This window comes from Mycteria americana, chromosome 7 (assembly GCF_035582795.1).
Source record: "Mycteria americana isolate JAX WOST 10 ecotype Jacksonville Zoo and Gardens chromosome 7, USCA_MyAme_1.0, whole genome shotgun sequence".
In the NCBI taxonomy this organism is placed as follows: Eukaryota; Metazoa; Chordata; class Aves; order Ciconiiformes; family Ciconiidae; genus Mycteria; species Mycteria americana.
This window is the reverse complement of record NC_134371.1, coordinates 48876302-48901209: the sequence shown is the minus strand read 5'-3', so window position 1 is coordinate 48901209 and position 24908 is coordinate 48876302. Positions and strand designations below refer to the sequence as shown.

Below are 24908 nucleotides of genomic sequence, written 5' to 3'. Positions count from 1 at the left end.
TGCTATCTTTGTTGCTTTGGGAATCCGAACAGGGAGGGAGACTGCTGGACCTCACCTTGGGCATAACTCTAATGCAGGAGGCGATGTAGAGATCCCGCAAGGCACAACAGAACTGTGTGTTTGGTGGGCTGTGCTTTGGCCTGCAGCAAGATGGGATGAAATACAGAGCAGCAGCACAAAACGTGTGCCTGCTGCTCAAAAGAGTTGCCTTATATAATATTAATTACATACTTGTAGTTCCCCTAGAAGCTCTGTGTAGCTGTTCCAAGGGATAAGGCAAAGGATTCTGTGAGCAATGAAGAACTTAAACAGCTCTGTGTACAGTTCCCACCTTCAGCAAGTCATTTACAGCTAGATCTAAAAAGAGGTGGAGATCTCTTCAACACCCAGCTGCGCTGAGAGGGAGTCAGAGTCCTCACTTAGCAGAATGGTCTCCTAATGAACTTTTAGGACTTCTGTGTTATTCAGTCACAGGAGCAGAGTCTAGAGCCTGTGCAAGCCCTTCTCCCCCAGGATTGAATTCTAATTATTGAACTGCAGACTTACGGCCCCTCTTGAACTGATGAACTTGTAGGTATTCAGTACAAGTAAAAGCAACATCCAGAGAAAAAACTGACTGCAATACACCTGAGCCTAAGCATTGATTAGGAAACTCTTTGGTGAGTTATCAGCCCTCTTTCATTGCACAGCCAGAGGATCTAACACACATTTCCCACATTTTAGTTGAGTACTCAAATCACTTGAGTGAAAGGGTGACAACAATTCATATTATATTTAGAAAGAAACACTTAGCTTGTGTTACTCCTGTACACCCACCTGGCATTTACCCACATGCCCACTAATTCTAATCAGACTAATGAGAATGCCTTTCTAGAGCTTTGTAGCACAGGCAGATGCCAGCACTTCAGCAGCATCAGAAAAAGAACATGATGGCTTAGATTCTTCCGTTGTGATTGGCTCAAGGAGAACCAAAGATTGAATTGTAGCTCATAAAGAGGGATTTAATCAAAGATAATTTAATTGCAATGAGAAGTTTGCAAGTGTAAGGGATAGAGGAGTCGCCCAGTGTGGTTGACTGGCATTACTATGTAATACGGATTTCCTTTGTAAGCAGAAGGTAAGTTCCTAATGTGATCCAACAACAGCCAACTACTTAAAACCAAAACTTACTCAATTTAACTAAGGCTCTCTGAATTTTAAAGCTTTTACTTTCATGGGTGGTGGTTGAATGGATGATGGGAAACAGGCTTTCAACCTCTCTTCTCTGAAAGCTGTCAATTCTTTTATGTTTTTTGTCTTCTCCCACTCATTCACTTTAATTTTCCCTGTCCGATTCATAGCAGACAGTCCCTCCCCACACTGAATTGCAACAAAAAAAATAGCACATGAAGTTTGCACCTTCAAACAAGCAAATTAGGGTTTACTGTCATCCACTTTGCATCAAGACCTAGGAGGTCGAGGCCAAAGGAGAAGCAGATTGTTTAGAAAATACATTACAAAAAAGTGCTGTTTTTTCTCTCAAACATTAGACAAAAGGAAAGATATGGAAAAAAGGGTGTTGGGTCGAGGAGGAAGTCAAAATTCCAAAGTGGTAGGAAAGGGATGTGTTCATGTTATACAAGTGAAATATATTATACAGTTAAAGAGTGAAAAAATATCTGTAATAACTAATGTAATTCAGGCGTGCAGAACAAGACATTCTCTGTTTCAGAAGGACCTTATCGTTAGAAATAGCAGCAAACAAATACAGTTCTGACACTGAGGGTTTTCTGCTATTGAAAGCCTTAAGAATATGTTATGAATGAGACTAAGTGCTGTAAAATGTGTTTGGTGGCAGCAGCTTTCAGGATTGGATAAAATACGATGATGTAGAATGTGTGCAGGCCAACTGATGGTTAACTTCAAAAGAAATACTCGGCCTGATTTTGGTTTCAGTGTCATTTAAGAATAATTCAAACTAGCAGATTTTACCAACAACGGAGTTAAAGCATAAAACCAATATGCCCCTTTTAAGATCATTGTTATTACTAGAGCTATTCTTCATTTACACAGGAAAAGCAAAAGGAGAATCAGGCTTTGGAAGACATAGAAATGAAAAGGAAATAAGAGATGGAGCTTCTGAAAAATGTGGATGGGTCATTCTCTAAAAACATCAGAGGCAAACAAATGAGCATTATGAAATATATCTTAACACATTTTCAATTACATATTTTCAAGTTTCATGATTCATAAAATAACGTAACTTGGTGATTTATCCTATGTATCATAAGAATGTTTTAGAGGTTATTTTAAAACACTGGTAATACTTCTGCTTAGCAGAGCCTCTGATCAGCACACACTCCTGAGAGCTGAATAGTTTTGGATTACATTGTGCATCTTGCTTACCTGAAGCACGTGGTAGTCGGCACTGCCAGGCAGTTTGGCCCATTTTATGCCTAATTATGCTTGTGGCATTTTAGGGTTCTGTAGACTGTATGGGTTATCTGAGCTTCATTTGCATAGCTGAGAAAGACAAAACTTGCCATGAAAATTCATAGTCACTCTGGTCTAGTAGGAATTCATTTTCATGGTTAAATGTCTACATGCCTCTGGGAGATATTGAAAATGAGTATTCCTGGAATAAGTTTTGCTTTTTGTTAACTGACTTCCTTTTCAGCATATTCAGAGCATATCGTAAGTATATTCACTTACAGAAGAAATATGGATGTCTTGCATTTTAATATGAATCTGGAAAATTTCCAGGGTTATGTAGTTTCTGTTCCTGGCAGAATGGTCACACTTTAGAGGCAGGACAGACAGATACATTTCTTCTTGGTAAAGGAAGAAGGCTGTCTTCACCTGTGCTATCCCACTTCAAAAACTCCTGGTTTAAATTCTGGTTTCACAGAAGTCGCTATGAATTTTGCCTTTGACTTCAGTGGCACTATTGCTTCATCCGGTGCCCCAGATGTGGGAATGCAAAAGGCCAGGGTGTTGTCAATCTGAGTGACTTGATGCACTTATTCTCCATCTAAATTGTGTTCCTGTGGCACAGCCTTCATCTGTTGGTTACTTAACTTCCAGGGACTAAAATTGCAGACATTTCAGACAATGTCCCTTGTACAGTTAAATTTTTTCCTTATGTTGTCTTCTAGACTTTTGTGTATGATGCATGCATACAGATGGAGATAGCTGCTTTTTCTACATTTTCCAGAGCATAGCCAGGAGTTAATCATGCCAGGATTGTTTGGAAACACTTCTTTCAGTACTGGAAGACTACTTATTTTTCTTGTTCCCCAAAGGAGCTGGAATTCTTACCAGCAGAAAGCACAAAGATCTGTTATCATTGTAGGACTCCAGGCTGCAAAACGCAGGAGGTCATCAGCTTCCATTGGAATAAGTGCACGTGGAGAATGTTCACTGTGTCTCAGCAGCAGATGCTTTGTTTCCTTTTGTTTCTAACATACACTGACAAAGCTAGGTGTGAAATGTCAAATGTTTGTACACATCACTTGGTAGCTCAGTGCCACTTCTCAGTCACATCTGGAATTTTTTTCAGCTATTCAGCCATGCATGACCCACCACATCTAAATTATGCACTTTGTCACCTGCAAGTCATGTATAGGTGCGACTGCAAGAGACACAAAAAGCCAAGGGAGTGCAGTGATTAGAATAAGAGTAGAGGGAGAGTAGGCTATAGAGCTAAATCTTTCTTCCTAAGAACAGGACGTTTGGATCTAATGTAAGAGTTAAACTATACCACTGTGTCTTGGAGGCACAGTGTAGGCACATTTCTCTCTAGATAGGTTTTCTGTTATGCTTAAATTAGCCGGGGGGGGGGGGGGGGGGGGCGGAGAACAACAAAAACCCCCAACTGCAGAAGATTAAATTATCCCCATACTGTGGAAGTAGCACAATACTTTCCAAATACATTGCTTTTTCTCTCAAAAGAGTCAACCATGTGTGAGGGGAGGGGAAGAAGAAGAAATACACTTAACAGTCTGCTCATTGAGCGGACCTTGTCACGTGGCTGACTCGCAGAGGATAGATGTCAGATTTGTTTGTAACAGTGCATTAGGGACCAGCATCCCCAAAATATTAAGGGGCTCTCTGAGGCCTGAGGAGCCTCATTCAAAGCAGCTATACAATTCATTCGCCAAGTCATCAACATTACATCCTCCACATCGCTTCTATGCTTATAGAAGAGCCGTACAGCCTGCATACTACCAGCTTTTAGCAGAAGATGAGCAGAAAAGGGGAACATAAAGGGAGGTGTCAGGCCTATGCCAAGGCTGTCCTGGGAGAAAAAATGCAAATGCCATGTGTTAGCTCTCCCTCTGTGTTTGGCTACTTGCTTGGCAAGTGTAGAGTTTGAGTGAAACTCTTACAGTGAAAGAAGACCCTGCTCCCTTTTCAGTCCTGCACCATCCTCCTGACCTAATACCCCAGTAGTAAAAGGAGGCCTGAATAAGTTAGAAATTAAAGGATATTCATTTCTCCAAATGATTACCTCTTCCAAAAATGTATACCCTTCTCTATGATTTTCTTCTATAATTAAAAATCTGTTACTCTGCAGCCAAAATTAGTAAACAGCCTATTGTGGAACCTTACATACACAGGAGCTGAGCTGTTACGAACATTGTATCATGCTTGATGATCTTGTCACTTAAAAGTTCAGTTTGTAGGAAGGGAGTTCAGAAGTGGCAAAACAGCATGGGAGTAAGCCACTGCAGAAGGGTTGGCACCCACAGAATGACTTTTTTTTTTTTATGTATGGAAACCAATGTGTTTTAGAGGGTAGAATAAATTGTGGTATTGTGTCAGGATTGGCAGCTTTGTCCCCTAGAGATGGGGTTTTTGAGGAAACTTCTGGCTGAAGTTTGGTAACATTCTGACCTGAAAACAGCCGCCTTTTTTTGAGGTGTCGCTGTTCTTGATTTACCATAACCTTGCAGCAGGAACATAAAAGAAGTTTCATAATCAACAGTATGTGCAATATCCTAAATCTCATTGTTTGTAGTTATTCATTGTTTATAACTAATCATTGATTTAATTAATCAATAATCATAATTAACTGTAATCATAATTAATATAATGAAACATCAATTACATTTGAAGTCATAATGAAAAGAAATGCATTAATGGTGGTTTTTGTGTTGTAAAATTTGTGCCTAAGGATTTGCTTTCTATTTCAACTCATATACTTAATTAAATAGAAATATTTTTAAAGTATTTTTAGCTTATTCCTGCCTGAGAATATTTTTGTAAAAATTTTTATTTTGTTGGTTTCTCCCTGTGTAGTTGCTGCTTCACATACACTTATCAAAAAAGAGAAATAAGCACTTTTAGGATTACCATGCATTCAGCATGACTTTGAGATTTCTGAAATAAATAGAAATTTTATCACTTGTATGTGTTCAGTTCTATTTTTGGTCTTACACATACTGAGAGGTTTTCTATTAAGATTTGGCAAAAGATCAAGAGGTTTCAGGAGTTACGCGAAGATATCTGTTGTATTTTGAAAGCTAGACTCTAATTGGCAGTCACCAAACAATTAAATTAAACTCTAAAATCAATGCTGGAAATAAGGATAACTTAATTTTCCAAAATGGTAATGATAATAGATTTCAATGACACCTGGGATTTGAATTAAACCATGAGTTGAAATTAAATCCAATAGTGTTAAATCTGGGAGAAGACAGACCATCCTGTCATGACTCTGCAATTAGTTTCCACAAAACTTAGACAATGGTGAGGTAAAAATCCTTTAGAGAAAAGACCAGTTCCTTACAGCTTTGGGCCAGATGAAACCTGCATCCAAACGAGGGACAAGAAGCAGCAGAAACTCAAGTTCAGAGAGAAAAGCAAAAAGCCTTTATACAGATGCAAATCTTAGACTTCTGAAAAGCCTGAATGCCTTCCCCTATAAGCCTGAGGCATTTAAGAATTAAGTTGAGAACATAAAAAATTCTACAAACCTGACTTTTAGATCAAGCAAGTCCCCTGCTCTATAGCCATCCTGTGTTTAGTAACATCTCTCAAAAGTCCTTGTGACAGCCCAGTTTGCAATGCCTTTGAGCTTGTGCTTGGTCTTAATCCCAGCCCTGCACAGCAGTCTCACTGAGGGTGAAGGTACAGCACTGGTCTAGCTAAGCAGGAGCCATGAGTTCTCAAAATCAAGAGAAAATGGCAGAATTTGGGCTGATACCATTTCTTCTTCCTGACCTATTTCTGGAAGGTATTCAGTCATAGTAATGACCTCAGTATTCATTCCTGTCAGGATAAAAGAGACCTGTCCTCCTTCCATTCTCTCCTCCTGTCTTTTGTGAATGTCACAGCAAAGTACAACAGGACAGCAGCCAGGGCGGTTGAAAGCTGCAATCACTGTTAGTAGCTGGCTAAGAATAGGAATACCTTGTCTCCTCCAACCCACCACAGCCCTCTTTTTTGTCTCATCCATCTGTTGTGCCTTGTCATTTAGACCATGAATTCTTTGGCACAAGGACTGGCATTTATGATACATTTTAATAGAATCTTCCACAATGCCATAGCCTTGCAGTGTGAACACAACATAGGTATTAAATAGACCATCCTTCTCCCAAGTACTTGGCTGGTATTTTTTTCATGAGGCAAAACCAGTGGCATTCATTAGCTATCTCTTTGAGGCAATCCTGTTTATTTACCTGGTTCCTTACAAAGATTCCCTGATTCCCAGAAAACAAGAGAAACACCAGGAGGCAGTCAGCCCCCATGCTCAGGAACATCTTGCTTGCTGTGGAAGGGTTGCAGAATGACCTAAGGATCTAAGAATTTCCTGACCATCCAAGTCTAAAAATTATTTACAAAATGTAAAAGATCCAAATAGCATATCAGGCATCCCTTAACCCTTTTCAACAGGTGGGCTAGTTATACTATCTTTATTCTGCATCTGGCTAATCATGTCTTGACGACTTCTGAAAGCTACATACATAGTACTTCTTTCTTTTCTGCCTATCTTTTATACAGGCAGGTAAAACTAATCAATTCCACAGCCTTTGTATTTGCATCCAGTCTCAAGGAAAATCACTCAAGTCATGCTGGGCAGCACACTGAGCAGTGACTTCAATATTCAACTATAATTACAAGAGAGGCATTTCATTTTTCCCCCTACTTAGCCTGACTGAAATATAGCCCAGGCTAATCACTTTTGTAATCCATATTTAAAGAGTGTCTGCTGGTAGCCACCAACATAACCCAGTACACCACCACCACAGGATCTGGATACAAGTTCGTGATAAGAGATAACGCCTGTAGTGCATTTTAGCAAAGCAGAGAGAAGTCACGTAACTGCAACGTACAAAACAGGTTCAGACATTTGAGTACGTGACACTCCATGGTTGCACTCTCACAAAGCCTGTGGATTTTAAGATGTTATTCTCCTGAAGATAAACATGGACTCTTTGCTTCGTTATGAGCTGGCAGATATAAGAGTTAGCTATATAACTACCAGTGTACAGTTTTGGAGAAAGGGAATTTATAGAAGCTACTTATTCCGAGAGAGTTTTGAATTATGTATGTATCCAGTTGCATATTCTTTCAAGGTAAGAGAGAAATTGAGGGGGGTGGTGTGTGCTTATTTGTTGCCTTTCTTTTGGTTTGAGCCTCACTGTCTCCATGGTGTCATTTAAGAAACCGTCAGTATCTGATTGCTACTGACTTGCCTGTAACACTTGCACAGAGAATGTGGTTTTAGTGAAGCTTTGATTATTTGGAAATTCTCCAAGGGGAGGGAGCACCTTGAATTAGAAATTTAGGGCTCTGCAGAGACCCTGTGGAATAGTAAAGTTAAAGGTCCTACATTTTAATTCAAGAGCAAGCAGTTCAGTATTTCCTTCAGAACAGCAAGTTTTGTGCCTGGTGGAAGGCCGGAGACAAAAGTCAGTGCCCCAGATGCTGAGCTATCCAAAGGACAACCTTGTGCTATTTAAGGTTCCATCCACTCCAGTAAGGTTTTCCTGCTAAGGCTTGGCCTTCCACTGCCCCATTTGCAAGACCTCTGCTGTCGTACCAGACCTGTATTCCTGCATTACAGAGGGTGCAATGTGGAGGAGTTACAGGTGTAGGATAAGAGATGGGGCATATGCTGGTACTGGAGACCTCAAGGCTATAAACAACTCACCCAATGGTCAGATAAAGAAATGCAGAACTGCAGCTGGCAAAACTGATTTTAGGGGTAACAGAGTGCAAAGAACAGGCATCCAACATATGTAAACCATGCCAGCTATAGTAGATTGGGATGTAATGTGAAAAGACAGACAAAAAGAGCAAGGTGTAAAAGCGCATTGGCAAACATAAAAATGAACCCAAGTGGTTCCTAGGGTGAGGAAGAATCGCCATCAACATCATACTGCTCCTGACAAAGGATTTGGGGTGCGCTACACTAAAGTCATAAATAGCTCATTTTATACAGAATAACTACTTGTTACTACTAGATATAGGTACAAAAATCATGCAGAGTTGTACCATACAAAGATATGTGAAAGTAAAACAAATGAGGCATAGCCTAATTTCTAAGGTCATTAGAAAAACTGCTGTTACAATTAAACCAAATAAAAAGGAAGCTCCAGGCAGGCCAAGACAAGTATAGACAAAGCATGTTTGACAAGCCACAGTCCTGAGTCCTTGCAAACTCAATACAAAATCTGTGGCTTGTTAGTAGCAATGGCAATACTGTATTTAGTGGGCTGCAGCTCTACAGGTTCCTCTTTTTGTGCATTCGAAGCCATGGAAAACTAATCATAGGGAAGTTTAACAGAAGCGTTTCCATCTACCTGGGGGTGCCCCAGCAAGTTTGGGCCTGGTGGTTAAGGGGTAGCCAACTTGTGGGTTTTGGGCAGGACCAGTGTGGCTTCCATGTGTAGGCTATATCATATGACCAGTAATAAATTGTGCTGGCAGTGGGTCCTGGATAATCTTAATCCTCACAAGTAAACCAGGAGGACCCCAAAACGGCCCCAGGAGCAATCACAGCATGTCCCACAGAAGAGTGATGGGCAGCCTGAAGGACTGTTATCTCCCACCTCTCACAGCCATCTCTTCTTTCAGTTCTCTGCAATATGTCATATATGTCTTGTGGCTCTTGGCCAGAAGGAAGATTTATTACATATCCCATCAGTTCAGAGAAGTTATTGTGCTACCGAATGCTCTTTTGGTTTGTCCTGCACTACGTAACATACAGGAGGTTTTTGCCTTTTATTTTTCTCCTTACAAGATCTCTAGGTATTTACATCCTCGTTGAGCTCTTGGGAATAGAGATCATCTTTTCTCATGCTTGGACAATTTCTAGCTAAATATGGCAAAACCTTTTAAAATATTAATAACATTAATTATTATTAATAGCAAAGTCCTATGGCTTAATAAAGGCTCTTACAGTTTAAGAAAGTAATAGGAGGAAAAAGAAAAAAAATATTTTTAAAAAAATAAATGAACCTCAAATCAAACCTTTTCAGCAGATAGCTATGCTGATTATGGTCCTGACTTTAAGACTCTAAGCCAAACAGAGTTTGACCACTTGGGTCAAACTCTACATTTACAGGTCTAAATTACAAGCTAAACGGGGATCTTTCTCCATTAGCCAACCAAGGAAGTAAGAGTATAAAGACTTATTAGTCAAGATATGTGAACTGAAGTTGGGGGGTTTATTATTCTAATTAGGAACAGGAAAATTCCTATTCCATTTTGTAATTAAAACAATACACATTCTACCATCTAATTATATTTGACATTTTCAAGGTGTTGGGAGCTGAAGTCTATAATTACAGAACTACTGCTGCCTTAAGCAGAACACTCCATAAATATTCATATATTAAATAGACAGTTATACTGTTAGAAGATTTTAGAAACGTTTGCTTTTTTTTTTAGAAACATTAGACTTTTAGAAGATGCATTTTATATTTGTATTTTTAAAAAGATAGGAAGAAAAATGTCCTGTGGGATCTGACATACTGTATATAGCAAATTGACTATAAACCTATTCATTAGTATTGCAAGCAGTTACATTGGAGATTCATAGTCCTTTAGAATTATTTCTTTTCTTTTAGCAGAATGGGTAATTACAGTCAGAAATAATATGGGAGTCCTGTAGTGAAGTCATAAGACAGTAAAATGCAATTCTTACAATTCCTTTATTTTGTAATTAACAATAAAATTATAGCTTACGTACAGTAGTTTAAAAAAAAGTTATCCACATCTTTTATTTTAGTGTCTCACAATAAAATATCACTTCATATATCACCTATTTTTGATAGTTCAGTATTGCCATTTAAAACAGTTGCCTGCCTAAGAACACCATAATCAAAGTAGAGGTGGACTTGTGGGTAATGCAGAGCCTGTTGTTCAAGGAGAGGCTTTCCTTTTCTTGACATTAGAGAAATGGAAAAATACACAATGAAGATGAAACTCTTTGAGTGCAAGGTGTTCCATGAGTCTGCCTGCTCTGTGTTTCCGTTCTAGGAGATGAACCTTTGGGCACATCTAGATAAAAGGGCATAATTTCTGAAGAGAAGGGCAATAGGCGCTTTGCCTATTTTGTCCATTTAGCTCATTGGAATAGGTTTGTGTCCTGTTATAGGATGTTCTGTCCCATAGGACCTGGACCCTGGCTAAGTCATTAGGTATGACTTTCAAATAGTTAATAACAAAAGACATTGCAAATGTTTCAAGAGTTGAATGCTGTGCAGAAGTGAAGTTGCAATACGTGTGAGTTCAAATGCTGTGCAGAATTTCAGTGTCCCGGCAAGAGCAGCAGAGACTCGGTGCAAGCTCCCCGCGTGCCAGGGCAGCATGCACTGTGCCAGCCTTCTCTGTGCCAGTCAGGAGGCCCTGAGCCTTACCCCAAACAGCTCCGCAGTCTCTGCACAGGCAGGTGTGGAGAGAAGGGCACCCAGTTCCACAACAATCTTAATTATTCCCAGAGTATGAAGACTTTAGGGAAGTCCTCTTTCATCCCTGCATAGCCATATAATGGCTAGAAACAGTCCAGCCCATGTTGACTAATCATGCATGCTTGCATGCGTTATAGTCAATCAGGGGCTGCATCCAGCAGGAAGTGAGAAGCAGTAGTATATAATGCATCCAGCTAAAGAATTGGACTTCCTCCTGCGATGGGCAGGAAGCAGGACTCAATTTAGTTACATTGTATATAATTATTCCATATGTATATGTCAGATTATATAATAGTTATATATTATGTATTCACATAATATGTATTACATATCGGGTATGTTATATGCTATACATAATATGTATGTGTAATATAGTATGTGAGTGCAAATATACATATATGTTTGGATTTTATATATATACACACACACTACTTACTGAAGCAAACTTACTAGATGCCTGGTGTTATTTTTGTAATGCTCATAGCACTTAGGGATGCCAGTACACATTCCCTCCCTTTCTACACAGTCATGGCCTCTATACTATGCAACATTACAACGCAATCAACTTTAACACAGATAACCAGACAGGCAAAATTCTTCCATTCTCCACCTTCTGCAGATTTTGCTTAGAACACTTTGAAGATACAACTTACCCTCTTCAAAGCACATCAAAGATAAGCTGTTCTTTTAAAACAAAAACTAAGTCGTATTAAAAAATGTTTCAGTGAAATTTAGCTAGAACCCTCCTTCTTTAACCACCCAGAATTAGGTTTTATGTACAAAAAGTCTGCATTGCAAAAGCCCAATGTTTAAAAATCTGAAAATGGCCAGTTAATGCAAGAAACCATTGTCCCTCTGCCATGTATAGCAGGTTTTATTCATAATTTTTCCAATATACATATTTATCCAGTTTTACATCTGCTTTTTTATTCCGTTGTAGAATGGGATGAATGACATGGATTTTAATCAATCAATTATTTTTGTAAAGGTGTACTGAACATTGCAAGAATAATATAATCTAAGTATACCCAAAAATATGTTAGGACAAACCCTATTTCTCACAATGTGAGGTGCTTGATGTAAAAGAGGAGGGTTTTTTTCTCAAGAGATGTGATACAGCCTTATCAGATTTTTATTATTTTATCTGTCTAAGTGAATCTATTTAGCAGTTGCAAGCTTTTACTTTTCGGCTGTAGCTAACAATGAGGAAAAGTTAATGTGATAGCCATCTTAAAAAGAAAAAAAGAAAAGGAAGCAGATAGGCAGTTCACATCGTATTATGCATAGGTACCTTCATTGCAGTAGACACCCAGGGAAGGAGTCATGGCATCTCAGTGGAGGAGCAGGCAGTTGTTCTAATGTTGCCTTGTTCAGTGAGGACTCTGGGAAATAACAAACGAAAAATGTTTCTGAGCATTTATTAAGAGGATACAGAGAATAATCATATGCTACTGGTCACCTCTGAATGCCCCGATGCCCACCCTGGGGGCAGGGCTGCCCTCCTCTCTGTTCACTTGTAAACCAGTGGCTTCAAAATGCCTTTTTGCTATTTCTTCTCTTGAACAACTTCCTTCCACAGAGGCTTACTGGTTGAATCTGTGCTTTCAGGAGCTGGTGGCAAGCTGGGGTGAATTGATCCCCAGAGGGGCCAACTTCGCTCTTAATGAATTACTGGAAGTAATTGCAAAGGGTAAAATCACTAAATAGCTAGAGGATAAAAGAATTGTGAACCATAGTCACCATGGTTCTAAACAGACTGAGTCTTGCCAAAGTTAATTGCTTTTTTGATAGAATTACAAAATGAATGTGCGAAGGCAGAACACTGTATTAGCACGTATTTAGATTCTAGGGAAGCACTGGATACTGTTTTTTCATTAACTGTTACTTTGAAACTTGATGCAAACTGGCTTTGATATAAACGCTGTCATATACGTGACAGAGTTGCTAAAGGACCAAAAAGGGTGATGATGAACAGCAGAACACTGAGGCCCCACATGGGAGACTGCAGTCCTGGTACTTCCTTTTCAAAAAAATCAAAGTTTGTCTATTAATGATTCATAGATGAAAAGGCTAAATTATGTGGGCTGAAGATTGGATTGGGTGTTTTGACTAGCTTGGTAGATGTTACAGGGTTTATTTGATATCAACTGAATAGTATCACATCTCTAGAGAATTAATTATTTAAAGATGGTAAAATGGATATGACAAGGAGCAGTGAGATGTAAATAGCAAACATCACAGAGATTTATTAACAGACTATGTTCTATTTGCAAAAGCATTGCCATTCCATTTCCAAAGAGTAACTTGTTGCTTTCTTCTCTTCTAGTTGCCCATATTGGCATCTTCTGTTGTTAGCCTCTATTTTCTTGAACTTACTGATGTCTTCAAGCCAGTTCACTCTGGATTTAATTGCTATGACAAGAGTCTGAGTATGCCATACATTGAACCTACACAAGAGTCTGTTCCCTTCTTGATGTTGCTTAGTCTGGTTTTTGCTGGGCCGTCAATTACGGTAAGTTTGAGGTGCCACTGCCACTTATTAAAGATTTTGAACAGAGTTTCAGTTGGCCTAAAGAAAATAGCTCTTTTGGTTTCAGTTAGGCTGCAGAGTGTCATCCAGGCTAATTACCTTGGGATTTTAAATTCATCTTTTATTCTTCTGTAACAGAAAGAGACACACTCCTTAAAACATTCTGTGTAGCACTTCATCTGCTCACACTATCCTGACTGTGGGCATTAATGTTAAGAAACAGCATCTACAGTTGGGTGAGAATAGCTGGAATCATTCTGTTATGCTGTACAAATATTTGAACTTTTACAGACAGGACATCTCCATACTCTGAGATACACCAAAAATTCAAGATTTTTTTGAAATGGAAGCCTTCCATTTGCAGCCCTGAACATGCCACTTTTGTTAGAATTAGCTTTATTCAGTGAGAAGGTATATCAACCGTGTCAGTGAAATCAATTACACTTTCCCAAATAGCACTGGGACTCCTCTAAATTGCGAGTTAGTCATTAAGAGCAGGCAAAAGGAGGCTGGTTTAATCATTCACACAAAGGGAGGAGATGATTTCAGCAGAACAGAAATGTTCTGTCAGAATATGAGCAGTTTGGTCACTATTTTACAGATAAAAACCCCACAAATTGTCTCATACAGGTGAGTATTGTCCCTGCTGGAATTGCTGTGTCAAATTAAAATGAAATCTAAAGACTTTACCTTTATATATATACTAGAGGGAATTCATTGTGTCCGATTTTAGGCAGCTCAGATAGGAGCCTTATTCTCACACCACTCCTGTTTGGCAAATGGAGAGAGAAATTCACCTTGAGTGGGTGATTGCATGCACCTAAAAAGCTGAATCAACCTTCTGAAAGGGTCTCTTCTCTCCCCTGACAGCAATGACTGCGCATCTCGGTTAGGCACTTCTCTAAGGCCAGCTACAAATGTATCTCTGCTGTCAGCTCCTCTGAATTCCCTTAAATTCAACTAGTTCATTCCTTTTATAATACTAGCCAATTTGCAATTACAAAATCTATAAAATGTGATGCCCATGTAAAAATCATCAAGTGCTGTTCTCTCTTTGCTTTCCAGGATGTTTTTTGTTTATTTGTCTTTTTTTAAACTGAACTCTTCTTACTATGTTTGATTTTGGTTGCTTTAAAAACCATTTTTTAAGGATTTTGCACAACCATCAGGCTAAAAATTGTACTAATTTTAGGAACTGGGAGCTAAGACTCTTCAGTGTTCCTGGTGCAGACACTTGCAGCAAATACTAAATACTGTGATAAAAACAAAACTTGTTGGTATTGCAGTTTGGCTGAGTTTCTTAAGATTAGACAGTGTTTCTGATAACAAAGTGGACTTTCCTGAAACAACCATAGAAGGAATCTATATAGGCTCACCTGGGCCACAGTAGAGGTGCAAAAGCTGACTTTTACTTCGGAGAGTTTATGTCAAGCCTAGGTAATATCAAACACCTTCAACTGAGATGAAAGATGCCCATTTTATTATGGGGTGTTTATTAAGGGCTTTGATTACAGCTAAATTGTTTCAGCATTGCATGAAATTTTGCAATACAAAATGTTATTCTTGCTTGAATCATTTTCCTACCAGCAGTACAGACAACTAACCAAAACCACGCCATGCGAGGAACTCAAACCCACACTTGAGCATGCCTATCAAACATAAGATGGATAAAGAAAGTGAATCCTGAAGCTTCAAAGTACAACTGCTTAAAAGCTGCAAGCCTTAGGAAGGTGTAGTTCATTTGTATTAGTGTGAGCATGAATGTGATGCTTGTATTAGTTGGAGAATGAGCTCTGATAGTGCAAAATACACAACCTTCTTTAATATAAGGCACTGAAGATGGTGTAGAGCATCAGCTCTTTATTATTCATACCACTTCTGAAGTAAAAAACTAGGGTGATTTTGTCCAAATCTCCCCTTTTTCTTTGGAAAAATAGGCCAGTGAAGCTCAGTGCAAAAAGATTACAATTGTGCCATTGTCATCTTGTAGAGTTTAGCATTTTATAACTTAGTTTTCATTAACATTTCAATGAATTACACACATTATAAAACCTGGAAAATATAGAAAAGAAAGCATCAGCTATGTGAGGAATTGAAGATCTCCAGTAACATAACATATGCTAGCCTCTGTCTGCAGTTCAGGTACTTACTGCAGTATGAGGCAGAAGGTCATCAAGACTCAATAAAATACAGGTGTGATTAAGCCACATTTTAAATATTACCAAAGAGTGTAAATAAGAAAAAATAAAAAAAAAAGGGGGGGGGGGGGGAGAGGAACACACACAACAAGGAAATTCCGGTCTCAATCCCTCCTTAAAGCCTTATCTAAATATTAGAATAGGACTTAATTTTTTTCTGTATTATTTTTGTTGATATACTCACTTTTTCCCAAGACTGGAGAACATATTAAATCTATTCACTTTATAGTATTTTTTTTACAACAAATATAGTATTTTCCCAAGCCATTATTACAGAAGGATCTGTGTGGATTTGGGGCTTTATGTTTTTTTTCTTCTTTGGCTTTTTTTGCTCATTATTAATGAGCAGCACCTGCTTTTAACCAGGTCTGTTCTGTAGCCCTGAAGTGCTACAGAAAATTACTACCTGTATTATTGACATATGTCTTATAGCTTGTGGCATATATGAAATTTTCTATATGTATTCATAAATCACAGGAGACTTTAGTGTGGAACAACTGGACTTGTATGAAATTACCAACATGCATATTTTATGTCTGGAATATAGATATACCTGAGTTGCAACATGACTTCCATTTGCTTCAAAGAACTCTGAATCTGATCCTCTGACATATTTTCTCTCTAGTTATTCATTCAAAAATGTTAGGACCAGTTATTTAATCATATCAGTGTAGGTTCAAACCCTTATCAGCCACTGACTAAAAACCTACTTAAAGGTAACAATGTGCTTTCTAACAGAGATTACTGGGAAATTAGATTACATTGATTTGGGAAATCAATTAGCAAGGAGAGAAATTCACTGCTGGCAGTTTGAGTCCTACTGCCTCCTCTACTGTGGGAGTTTGTTTCCTTGGAAATACCAGCCTCTGAATTTTCCTTGACATAGGCCTTGCTGTTTCCCAATTTTTTCCTCTATCACACAAGCTAATCCACCTCTCTGGTGTTTTTCCCTGTGCCAGACATTCCCTAGAGGTTGGCTAAAAACTATTAGAGTTTCTCTGTTTTTTAAGTTTGAAATACTACTGATTTCTCTGGGAAGTTTCAGCTGTAAATTGATCAAATGGAGACAGATAATAGTGACCATAGTTCTCATCTAATTAAAATTCCTTAAATAACCCTTACCACTGACTTTTCCCTGTAATGAGACAACCTTCACTCCTTCAATTTTTCTGGCAAAGAAAGGAAATTTCAATTTATTAAACCTTTAGCTAAAAAAGAGTTAGACTAAGCTTGTCCACTGTATCTCCCTTCTCCTAGGGTGAGGGGTCTTAGCATGCACAAACTTCACTGGTAATTACAGCAGATTCAGCATAATTCAGATGCTTTAGCATCTCATTGCATTGTAAGCTTTGTGCATTGCATCTATTAGTTTTCAATGCATCTGTGGATAGACAAGGTGAATTTCGTCTTAGTGGTGAGAACTGCCTCATTAATTTCAATATTTCAACCCAACCCTTATTCTGAACTCTGTAGAAGCCCTGTACAGATCTCCAAGTTGTTGCACTATTTAACAAGGAAAACAATCAAACCTGAGACTGCAAATGTATAAATGGATCTGGATTTTCCAGCAAGTAACACCATTTTTCATTTATATTCTTCTCTTTATTTCTATTATAAACTCTTGTCTAGGGCTTCAGTCATAATCTGTTTTGCTTGGTGTGTTCAGAGGGACCATAAGGACAGAAGTTTTTCTACTGCTGTGGATCTGGTTAAACCCAAGCCAAATTAAACAAATACAGAAGAGCCGGCTGCCACGTAATTAGAAGCTGCTAGGGACTGCTAGGCTTGAGGCCAAGACTGAGTGCTAAAACCACCTCAGGAGCACTAAGATATTGCAGTGGTTCTAGATTATTTTAGAGGGGAGATTTTCTAATTACTACTTTTTTATTGTAGAAGCATCAAATTTCAGCTGTGGATCAAGACCCTGATTCCACTGAGCACTGTATACTGTATGCCACTTGCATTTAATTTCAGTGCCACCTTCTTGCCTGCCCTCACTCAGGCTAAGTTGCATTACTGAATGTTTACATATTGATACAAATCTTTTAAAGGCGAGTACATGTCAGTGGATGACATTGGTTGCAGTATAGTTATATTTCAGCCCTTTAAATTCAATCAGTGTCTTCTGAGTAACTGCTACATTTAATTTAACGGCTCCTTTGTCATTGCAGATAATGATAGGAGAAGGAATTCTCTACTGTTGCCTGTCCAAAAGAAGAAATGGGATTGGAACAGAGGCCAATATTAATGCAGGAGGATGCAACTTCAATTCTTTTCTTAGAAGAGCTGTCAGATTTGTTGGTGGGTTTCAAATGTTAGTCACAAAGAAGAGCTTGCCATATACATTCAATTTTCACCATGCAGGTTTCCTTCTCTGAAACAGCCTTTCAGAACAGTGCAGGGCTGTCACTGGCATAGATCTTCTTCTGCCAGAAAATGCGAGAAGAAACTGTCAAATGGAGCAACAGAGCAGCCCCATATTCAGTAATGCAGCATCGACACTCTTCGTTTTCCCTTTCCTCTCCTGCACTGTTGTCAGTGTTTCTAAAAGAATAATTTGTTTTTCCTTCTCTGCCCACCTTGAGCTGGCTTCCTTTTAATGGTTTCAGTGTATAGTTTCCCCTGCCTTTCTTCAGTGCCTCATAAGGATTCAACCCACCTGACACAGTATTCAGCATGACAGTAAAAACTTGTCAGAAACTGTCAGTAGATTTGACATTCTTTTTCTGGGATGTGTTTATCTACCTCTTGAAAAAGGGCTAGAATGTGGCAACCTAATGATAGAGAGGAACATGTTGAATTGTTTTATTTTACTTTGTTTAAATTGTCATTTATGAAAACTGAACTTGAAAAGGCAACTGGACTTTATTCCCCTTCTTACAGTTAATTTCCTCTACCAATGAGTGCCTAAAGGAAAGGTTTTCTCTGTTCCAGAAATCTTTAATTAGAGGGGGCAGCCTAGGCAAAGAGAACCTGCAGGACAGTGGACTCCAAACCTGGTAGGAGGACTATACACTAGGTTTCTGTAGTCTGGCAAGCAGGGAGATAATGGCAGGAGAAGTTATACAGTCTATGACCAGTAAAGCATCCTCTTAAGAGCAGCAGTGAGGAAGTGGGCAGAGGGGTGGTAGATTACAACATCAGCAAGGAGGACTGTAAAGATGCCCCATGCTCTCCACTTCTCCTGTATGGCATCCCATTCCGTCACCAAAAAAGACAAGCTCAAAGATGCATGAATGTCATTCTTGATTCATACTCTGAATTTGCAGTTTCTTTCATATTTTAATGACTTCAGCATTCTTTCAATTTTAAGATGAAAAATAAATATATTTCTATGAATACAAGTAGGGAATTAGAGGTAAATCTTTAGGGGAAAAGCAGTTGAAAATGCTCAGTAAGACAATTGCATTTACTTCAACTGCCTTGTGAATTTGGCATTATTAACCAGACAGAAACATTGATCAATTACCAAAAAGACTTAAATATATGGACTCATGGCAAGGACTTGGTGCTCAAGAAATATCAGAGGTGTGAAGGTAGCCACAGTTATTGCCAGATGATAGGTCCCTGGTGGTAAAACAGAACAGGTCCTCCAAGCAGTGATCTAATGGGCAGCTGCCCATGTTATTAAAAGCCTGTATCCCAGTGGGCAAGGCCAAGGACTGGATGAGCACATATGCTCTCCTCTAATAGTTGGCTGTCCTTTAGTCAGTTCAGAAAACTGCTTTCCAAATTGAAGCAGCTCCAGTGTAGTTCACTTTTATGAAAAGATGTTGGAGGACATCAAGCCATCAAAACGAAATGTTAAGTATCAAGAGGAAGAAACAAGCATAAATAATCTTAATTTTTTACATTAAAGAATTCAACTTTGCAATAAGCTTTCATTAAAAAAAAATACATCTTCAGTTAAATTCTCTCAAGTCCAATGACACAAGCAACCAGAATTCCATTGAATGTATTTTGTCAGAATGAATTAATCTAATTTATGCATATAATAAAGTTAACAAACTCTATTGATTTCTTTCCTAGGTGTTCATGTGTTTGGTCTTTGTTCTACTGCTCTTGTTACTGATATTATACAGCTATCAACAGGATATCAGGCACCATATTTCCTGACTGTTTGCAAGCCTAACTATACATCCTTAAATGTATCCTGCTCAGAGAATTCATATGTTGTGGAAGATATTTGCTCAGGAGCTGATCTCAATATTATCAATGCTGGAAGGTTGGTTCATTGTGTACATTTTTAAGTATTCATTTTATTTTTTATTTTTTATTTTCTGTCCCAGTTTCAAGATTTTTTTTCTAGTTAAAGTCTGAATGAGTTTTGTCAGTTTTTTGTAACAAAGGTGAGAGCATAAGTGTCTTTTAGTGATGTTCAATTTTCTGTATAAAGATATTAGGCCAACAGTGGGCCTTGGAAGATTTTGTCAGATTCCGAAGCACAGTCATTAGTAGCTATTTTCCCTCTTTCAAAGGAGACAATTTCCTATACAATTATTAATATGTATAGCTTCTACTGCTTTTCCCAGTGGGGTCTGGGTAAGTTCCCCATAACAGGCAGGGGAAGAAGTCACCCAAGTACTTTATCTGAGACCTCTGTATAACATACATTACTGTTCTGGCATTTTGGTCTTAGTTTGTGAGGCTTGTTTTGGGGATTTGTTGGAGGAGTTTATTTGTTTTCTGTTTCTCTAATTAAGTTTTTTATATTAACAGCATTGAAAAAATCCCTTTATTAGAGGAAAGACCACAACAGTGCAAATCTGTTTGTTCCCAAACACATGCCTTTTCTTTCATGGTATTTCTAACTGGTGGTTTATCCTCCTTGATCATTTAGTCTTTAGCCTCCCTACTTAGATAGCCAGGAGAGAAATTAATATTGTTTATAATAGCAGGTTTTGGACATGCATATCAGTCGAGATATAAACCAGACTATATATCTTATTTTACACAAACTCAATGTGATAAAATAGTGATAATGCAATTACTGATGACAGGTCATAGATTTAAACAAGGAATCTGAAGGTATAACTCAGTACTTTGTACTGTTCCGATACATCTGCTCGTCGTTAGTTCAAGGACTTCATTAGTATGAAGTGTCCTAAATATAAGCACTACACTACTGAGAAATCATGAAGCTCTTCACTGAATACAATGGTAGTCTTCCATATCTTTTCCAAACTAGGTTAACCTTTATTGCCTATTAGTCATTGAATGTTTGAATGTTTTGCAGTCCTTCAAAATTCTGGTGCTTTTTTAAATCTCCTGCTCTCCAAAAAAGTTACAGCAAAATTATAGAATGCTTGGAATAACTACAATTTCTGTCTCTGACTCAGCTGCATAATTTCTCTGTGTACCTGATTAGTAGACGTGAAGCTGTGTTGCTTCTGTCACATCCACTTCACTAAAGCTTTGCACTCCTTTCTTGTTCTGTATGCAGCCCCAGATGCTAGCTTCTGTTTTAACTTTATGCCTCATGGCATTACATTTTTGTCACATGGATATTATTAAAATGTTCTGTCTATATATTAAGGCACCTCTCCCCCGGTTTGTTTGCTTTTCCATTTATTTCAATGGTTGACGCACTTGGGAATCATGAAATCATTCACTTTGTAAGTATCTTCCAGCAAATCTCCAGTAATCTGTCTCCTTTCACTGGGACAAACCAATTCACTGATGTTTAAAAACCCTCAGTTATTTGATATATTTGGTCTTAAATATGTCTAGTGCGCCAAGACTCATAATTAGCATTGATTAATTTGCCATATCTTTTCAATTTATGTATGTGGGCATGCTCCGGAGCTGGAATGAAGGATTGTAGCTCTATTTGGCCCATATAATTTGGTGACAATAATTTTGGTGAAAGGCATAACCAGAATTACTATATCAGCCTTCACCTCACTGTCTCTTTTCCCATAACCATTTGCTGTTACTGGCATACTGCCATTGAAGCCTGATGCTTGCAAGCGGTGTCTTGCACCTACATGGTGTCCCAGGGAAATTGGTGTTGCTTTACACGTGAGCAGGCAGAAAAATTTTCATGATTGCATCTCATTAATTTCATTATCATCTCAAATAATATGCCTACTGCTGTGAATTGACTGCCTGTAGCCATTCCAAAAACGCTGATCACTCCTAAGTTTAAATATCATCACTTCCAAAAAGCAGCAAAATTAGTTGTAACACATGAAGACTAAGCAATCAGTTTTTGTGTGTTTCTGTTTCTTTAGGAAGATGACCATATATTGATATCTCAAATTTATTCCCATCATAGAAGATACATTTGGTGATCTATAATATTCTGGCACCACCCTCACTTTCCCCTTAATTGAATTTTATTGCATTTTTCCTTTATTAAATTGTTGCTTCCTTATGCCTGTCTCAACTTCACCAAAGCGATCAGCACTTGCTACTGGTTCAATACTTCCTCCAGTCATCTACTATAAGAGTTATGGTATAACTTCTCCAGCCCAGGAGGTTAATTTGACTTCAATAATTTCAGCTTGTAAGGGATTTGTTCTTCTGAGATTGCTAATGGCCTTCATGATTTATTTGTACTTCCCAGAAACTTTGGCTCCAGAAATTTGCCTCTAGACTCCTCTATGAAAAGTATAGACAAGAACACATAATTATCCAGCTGATTATATGAAGTCATTTTCTGCAACATCCCTAAATATCCAGTGGTTTCCTTTGTCCATCTTTTCCTCTATTTATCTTCAAAGAGCCTTTTCAGTCATTTCTATTCAGATCTCCAGTGAGTTCTCTATCCTCTATCATTTCTGACGTTCTGACTCAGTATGACTCTCTCTCTCAGTATGACTCTCTCTCATCGTTGTTCTCCCTCTACACATCCTCATGCATGAGCATTTAGAGTGATACACTGTCATCTGAGTTCAGGACATGTTTTCTTTGAGACCTTTGCTCACCTTTTCAATACAGAGCCATACAAAAAGGCTACATATTTTTAGCTTGGTTTATTTTCATTTTAGATTAAAAGATAACAAATAGAAGAACAAAAGCAGTGTCACAATTAGAGAGTACACAGAGTGTATTTAGTCTGTAACATGCTGTGCTTGCCCTGAAAGCATATGAAGAGAAAATAGGATAAAGAGAAAATTGACTCTTGCATAGTGACACACCTTATATACTATAAAAATGCCATCAAATTAAAGTTAAGTTCTGAGTGGTACTAAAGTTCATAGAATCAAATCAACACATTAGCTGCACAGAGACTGTAAGTAGATTTATGCTTCTGCTAAAACCTGCATAGAGTAAAGGAGTTTATTAGCCGTTATAAACATTTACATTTTTTTGTGTCTTTATCCTCCTGTCCTCAACCCTGAACTTGTTCCCCAGGGATACTATTTGCGAAAGGTTTGTTGGGGGGGGGGGGGGGGAAGAAAAAAGAAGAATAAGAATAAGAATTTAGGTCTGTCTTTAGAAATGAAAAAGGAATCGTGCTGATTTCATCTTGACTAGAGTCATGAACCTGCTGGAGCCATGGGCTCAAATTCAGGTCAGCAGTGTGGCATTCCCACTGGACTACATGTACACATTTAATTGCCAATGAATTATTTAGAACAGACAAGGCAAAATGCACAGGAAAGAAATTTAGAAAGTAGACTCTGCTGCTTTGCAGAAAAATGTCTTTGTCTAAAGGTAAAGGACTATGTTTCAGTCTTTGCTATTTTAAACTAGCTAACTCAGGTGCTGCTAGGAAAATGGATACACATGGAGCCCAGTTAGGGTGGCAAGACCCATCTGCGAAGCTGAATGATTGTTCAAGTATTTATCCCAAGCTGAGCTTTCTCCGGTGAATGCAGCTGCTGTGGCTATAAGATAGACATACCCTTCTTTACCAAGACAGCCAGCACATTACATTACAGTCCATGCCATTTTAAGGAGATAAATGTACAGATATAAACTGCTATACATCTTCACTGCATCTTACTCACTTTTAGAGCTCAGAGGTCATTAAAGTTTTTTAGAGCTTCTACAGGCTATGAACTAGATGTCTGCCATAGAATAGGTGTTACTGAATCCACCCCCAGCTAAGTTTTTCCCTCTACTGTATAAAAATCTCTCCTTCATGTTCCCATCAGTTTTACTTTCTTGTTTTTAGAGGATTGAAATGGGTCTATAAGATGAAAAATGTTAAAATGTTAGAGGGCCTCATGTGATGGTTCTGTGTAGCTGCTACTTACACAAAGCCTCTTTTTCTTGTTCAGAGAAGTAGAAGCTAAGCTGTCACTTTTCATTTTCATATCTGTAGTTAGATACTCAAGACCCAGTCCACATCATTCAAGTCCCCAGGTTTTCAATGGGAGTGGGAGGCCCTCAGCAATTTCAAGGACAGACCTGATATTGCCTACTGTCTCACACAGTTTAAAATTTAAAAAATAAACCTGAAGACATAGCAAATAAAGATGTAGTTTGCCTGTCTTGGAGAAGAATGTCACCCTGTCATCCCCCCATTATTAGAGCAATAAAACAGGTGCACAAAGATGATGAATTCAGTTGCTGAAGTTAGGGCCTGATTATCAAAGTGTCTGAGTCCTTACTTTGAAAAGAGTCCAAGTGAAGTCAGTGAGAATAATCATAAGATCAAGGTTCATGCATTAAATAAGTTGTATAATTAGGTACTTACTGAAAAGTTATTATGGACATTTATTTATAGAAATAAATGTATAGATATTTCTCTCAATCAAGCATTCAGTGTTTAGCTTGTTCCCACTGTTCTCTTAGTACACACACTTTTCTTAGTACACAAAAAGAATTTCATGCTAAATATTTACTTCAAAACAAAGGCATTTCATTAACATTGGCCCTTTCTCCAGATTATAGAAAAGAAATTTAGAAATTAAATGTTACTGATCGATCATATATTGCTTGGGAAGTATAAGCTGAAAATGACTGTACCACCCAGTGTTTTTTTCAAGTGAACACTAGCACAGTGTATTTGAACTGAGAAGCATAATTTGAGTATCCTTCCTTGGCAGAAAGTCATTCCCTTCTCAACATGCCACCCTGGCAGCCTTTGCAGCAGTGTACATTTCGGTGAGTAACCACCTCTGTTCATTTTCACTTATACAAGACAAAAGTCAGAAAGTCATTTGCTGTATATTGTAAAGTGATGTGTTGCCTGGATATCCTGGATGGATGTAAGTTTTTATCCTCCCAGTTTGAAAGCAAAATAAAACTACTAAAGCTAAAATAAAACCAGTTCTATTAAGAATACAGAAAAGATTCAACTGCTTCACATCCGTTGTTAAGAAG

The 24908-nt window shown here is 38.2% G+C and overlaps 1 protein-coding gene across 2 annotated transcripts in view; it reads left to right on the top strand.

The window, feature by feature from the left end:
- The window catches only part of PLPPR4 (phospholipid phosphatase related 4), a 31297-nt gene that overhangs the window by 1469 nt on the left and 4920 nt on the right, over positions 1-24908 (top strand). For both annotated transcript variants that reach the window (XM_075509236.1, XM_075509234.1), the window contains exons 2-5: positions 13228-13413; positions 17801-17930; positions 19659-19854; positions 24632-24689. In XM_075509236.1, the coding sequence (XP_075365351.1) occupies positions 13228-13413; positions 17801-17930; positions 19659-19854; positions 24632-24689 (570 nt within the window). The remainder of the gene's footprint in view (positions 1-13227; positions 13414-17800; positions 17931-19658; positions 19855-24631; positions 24690-24908) is intronic.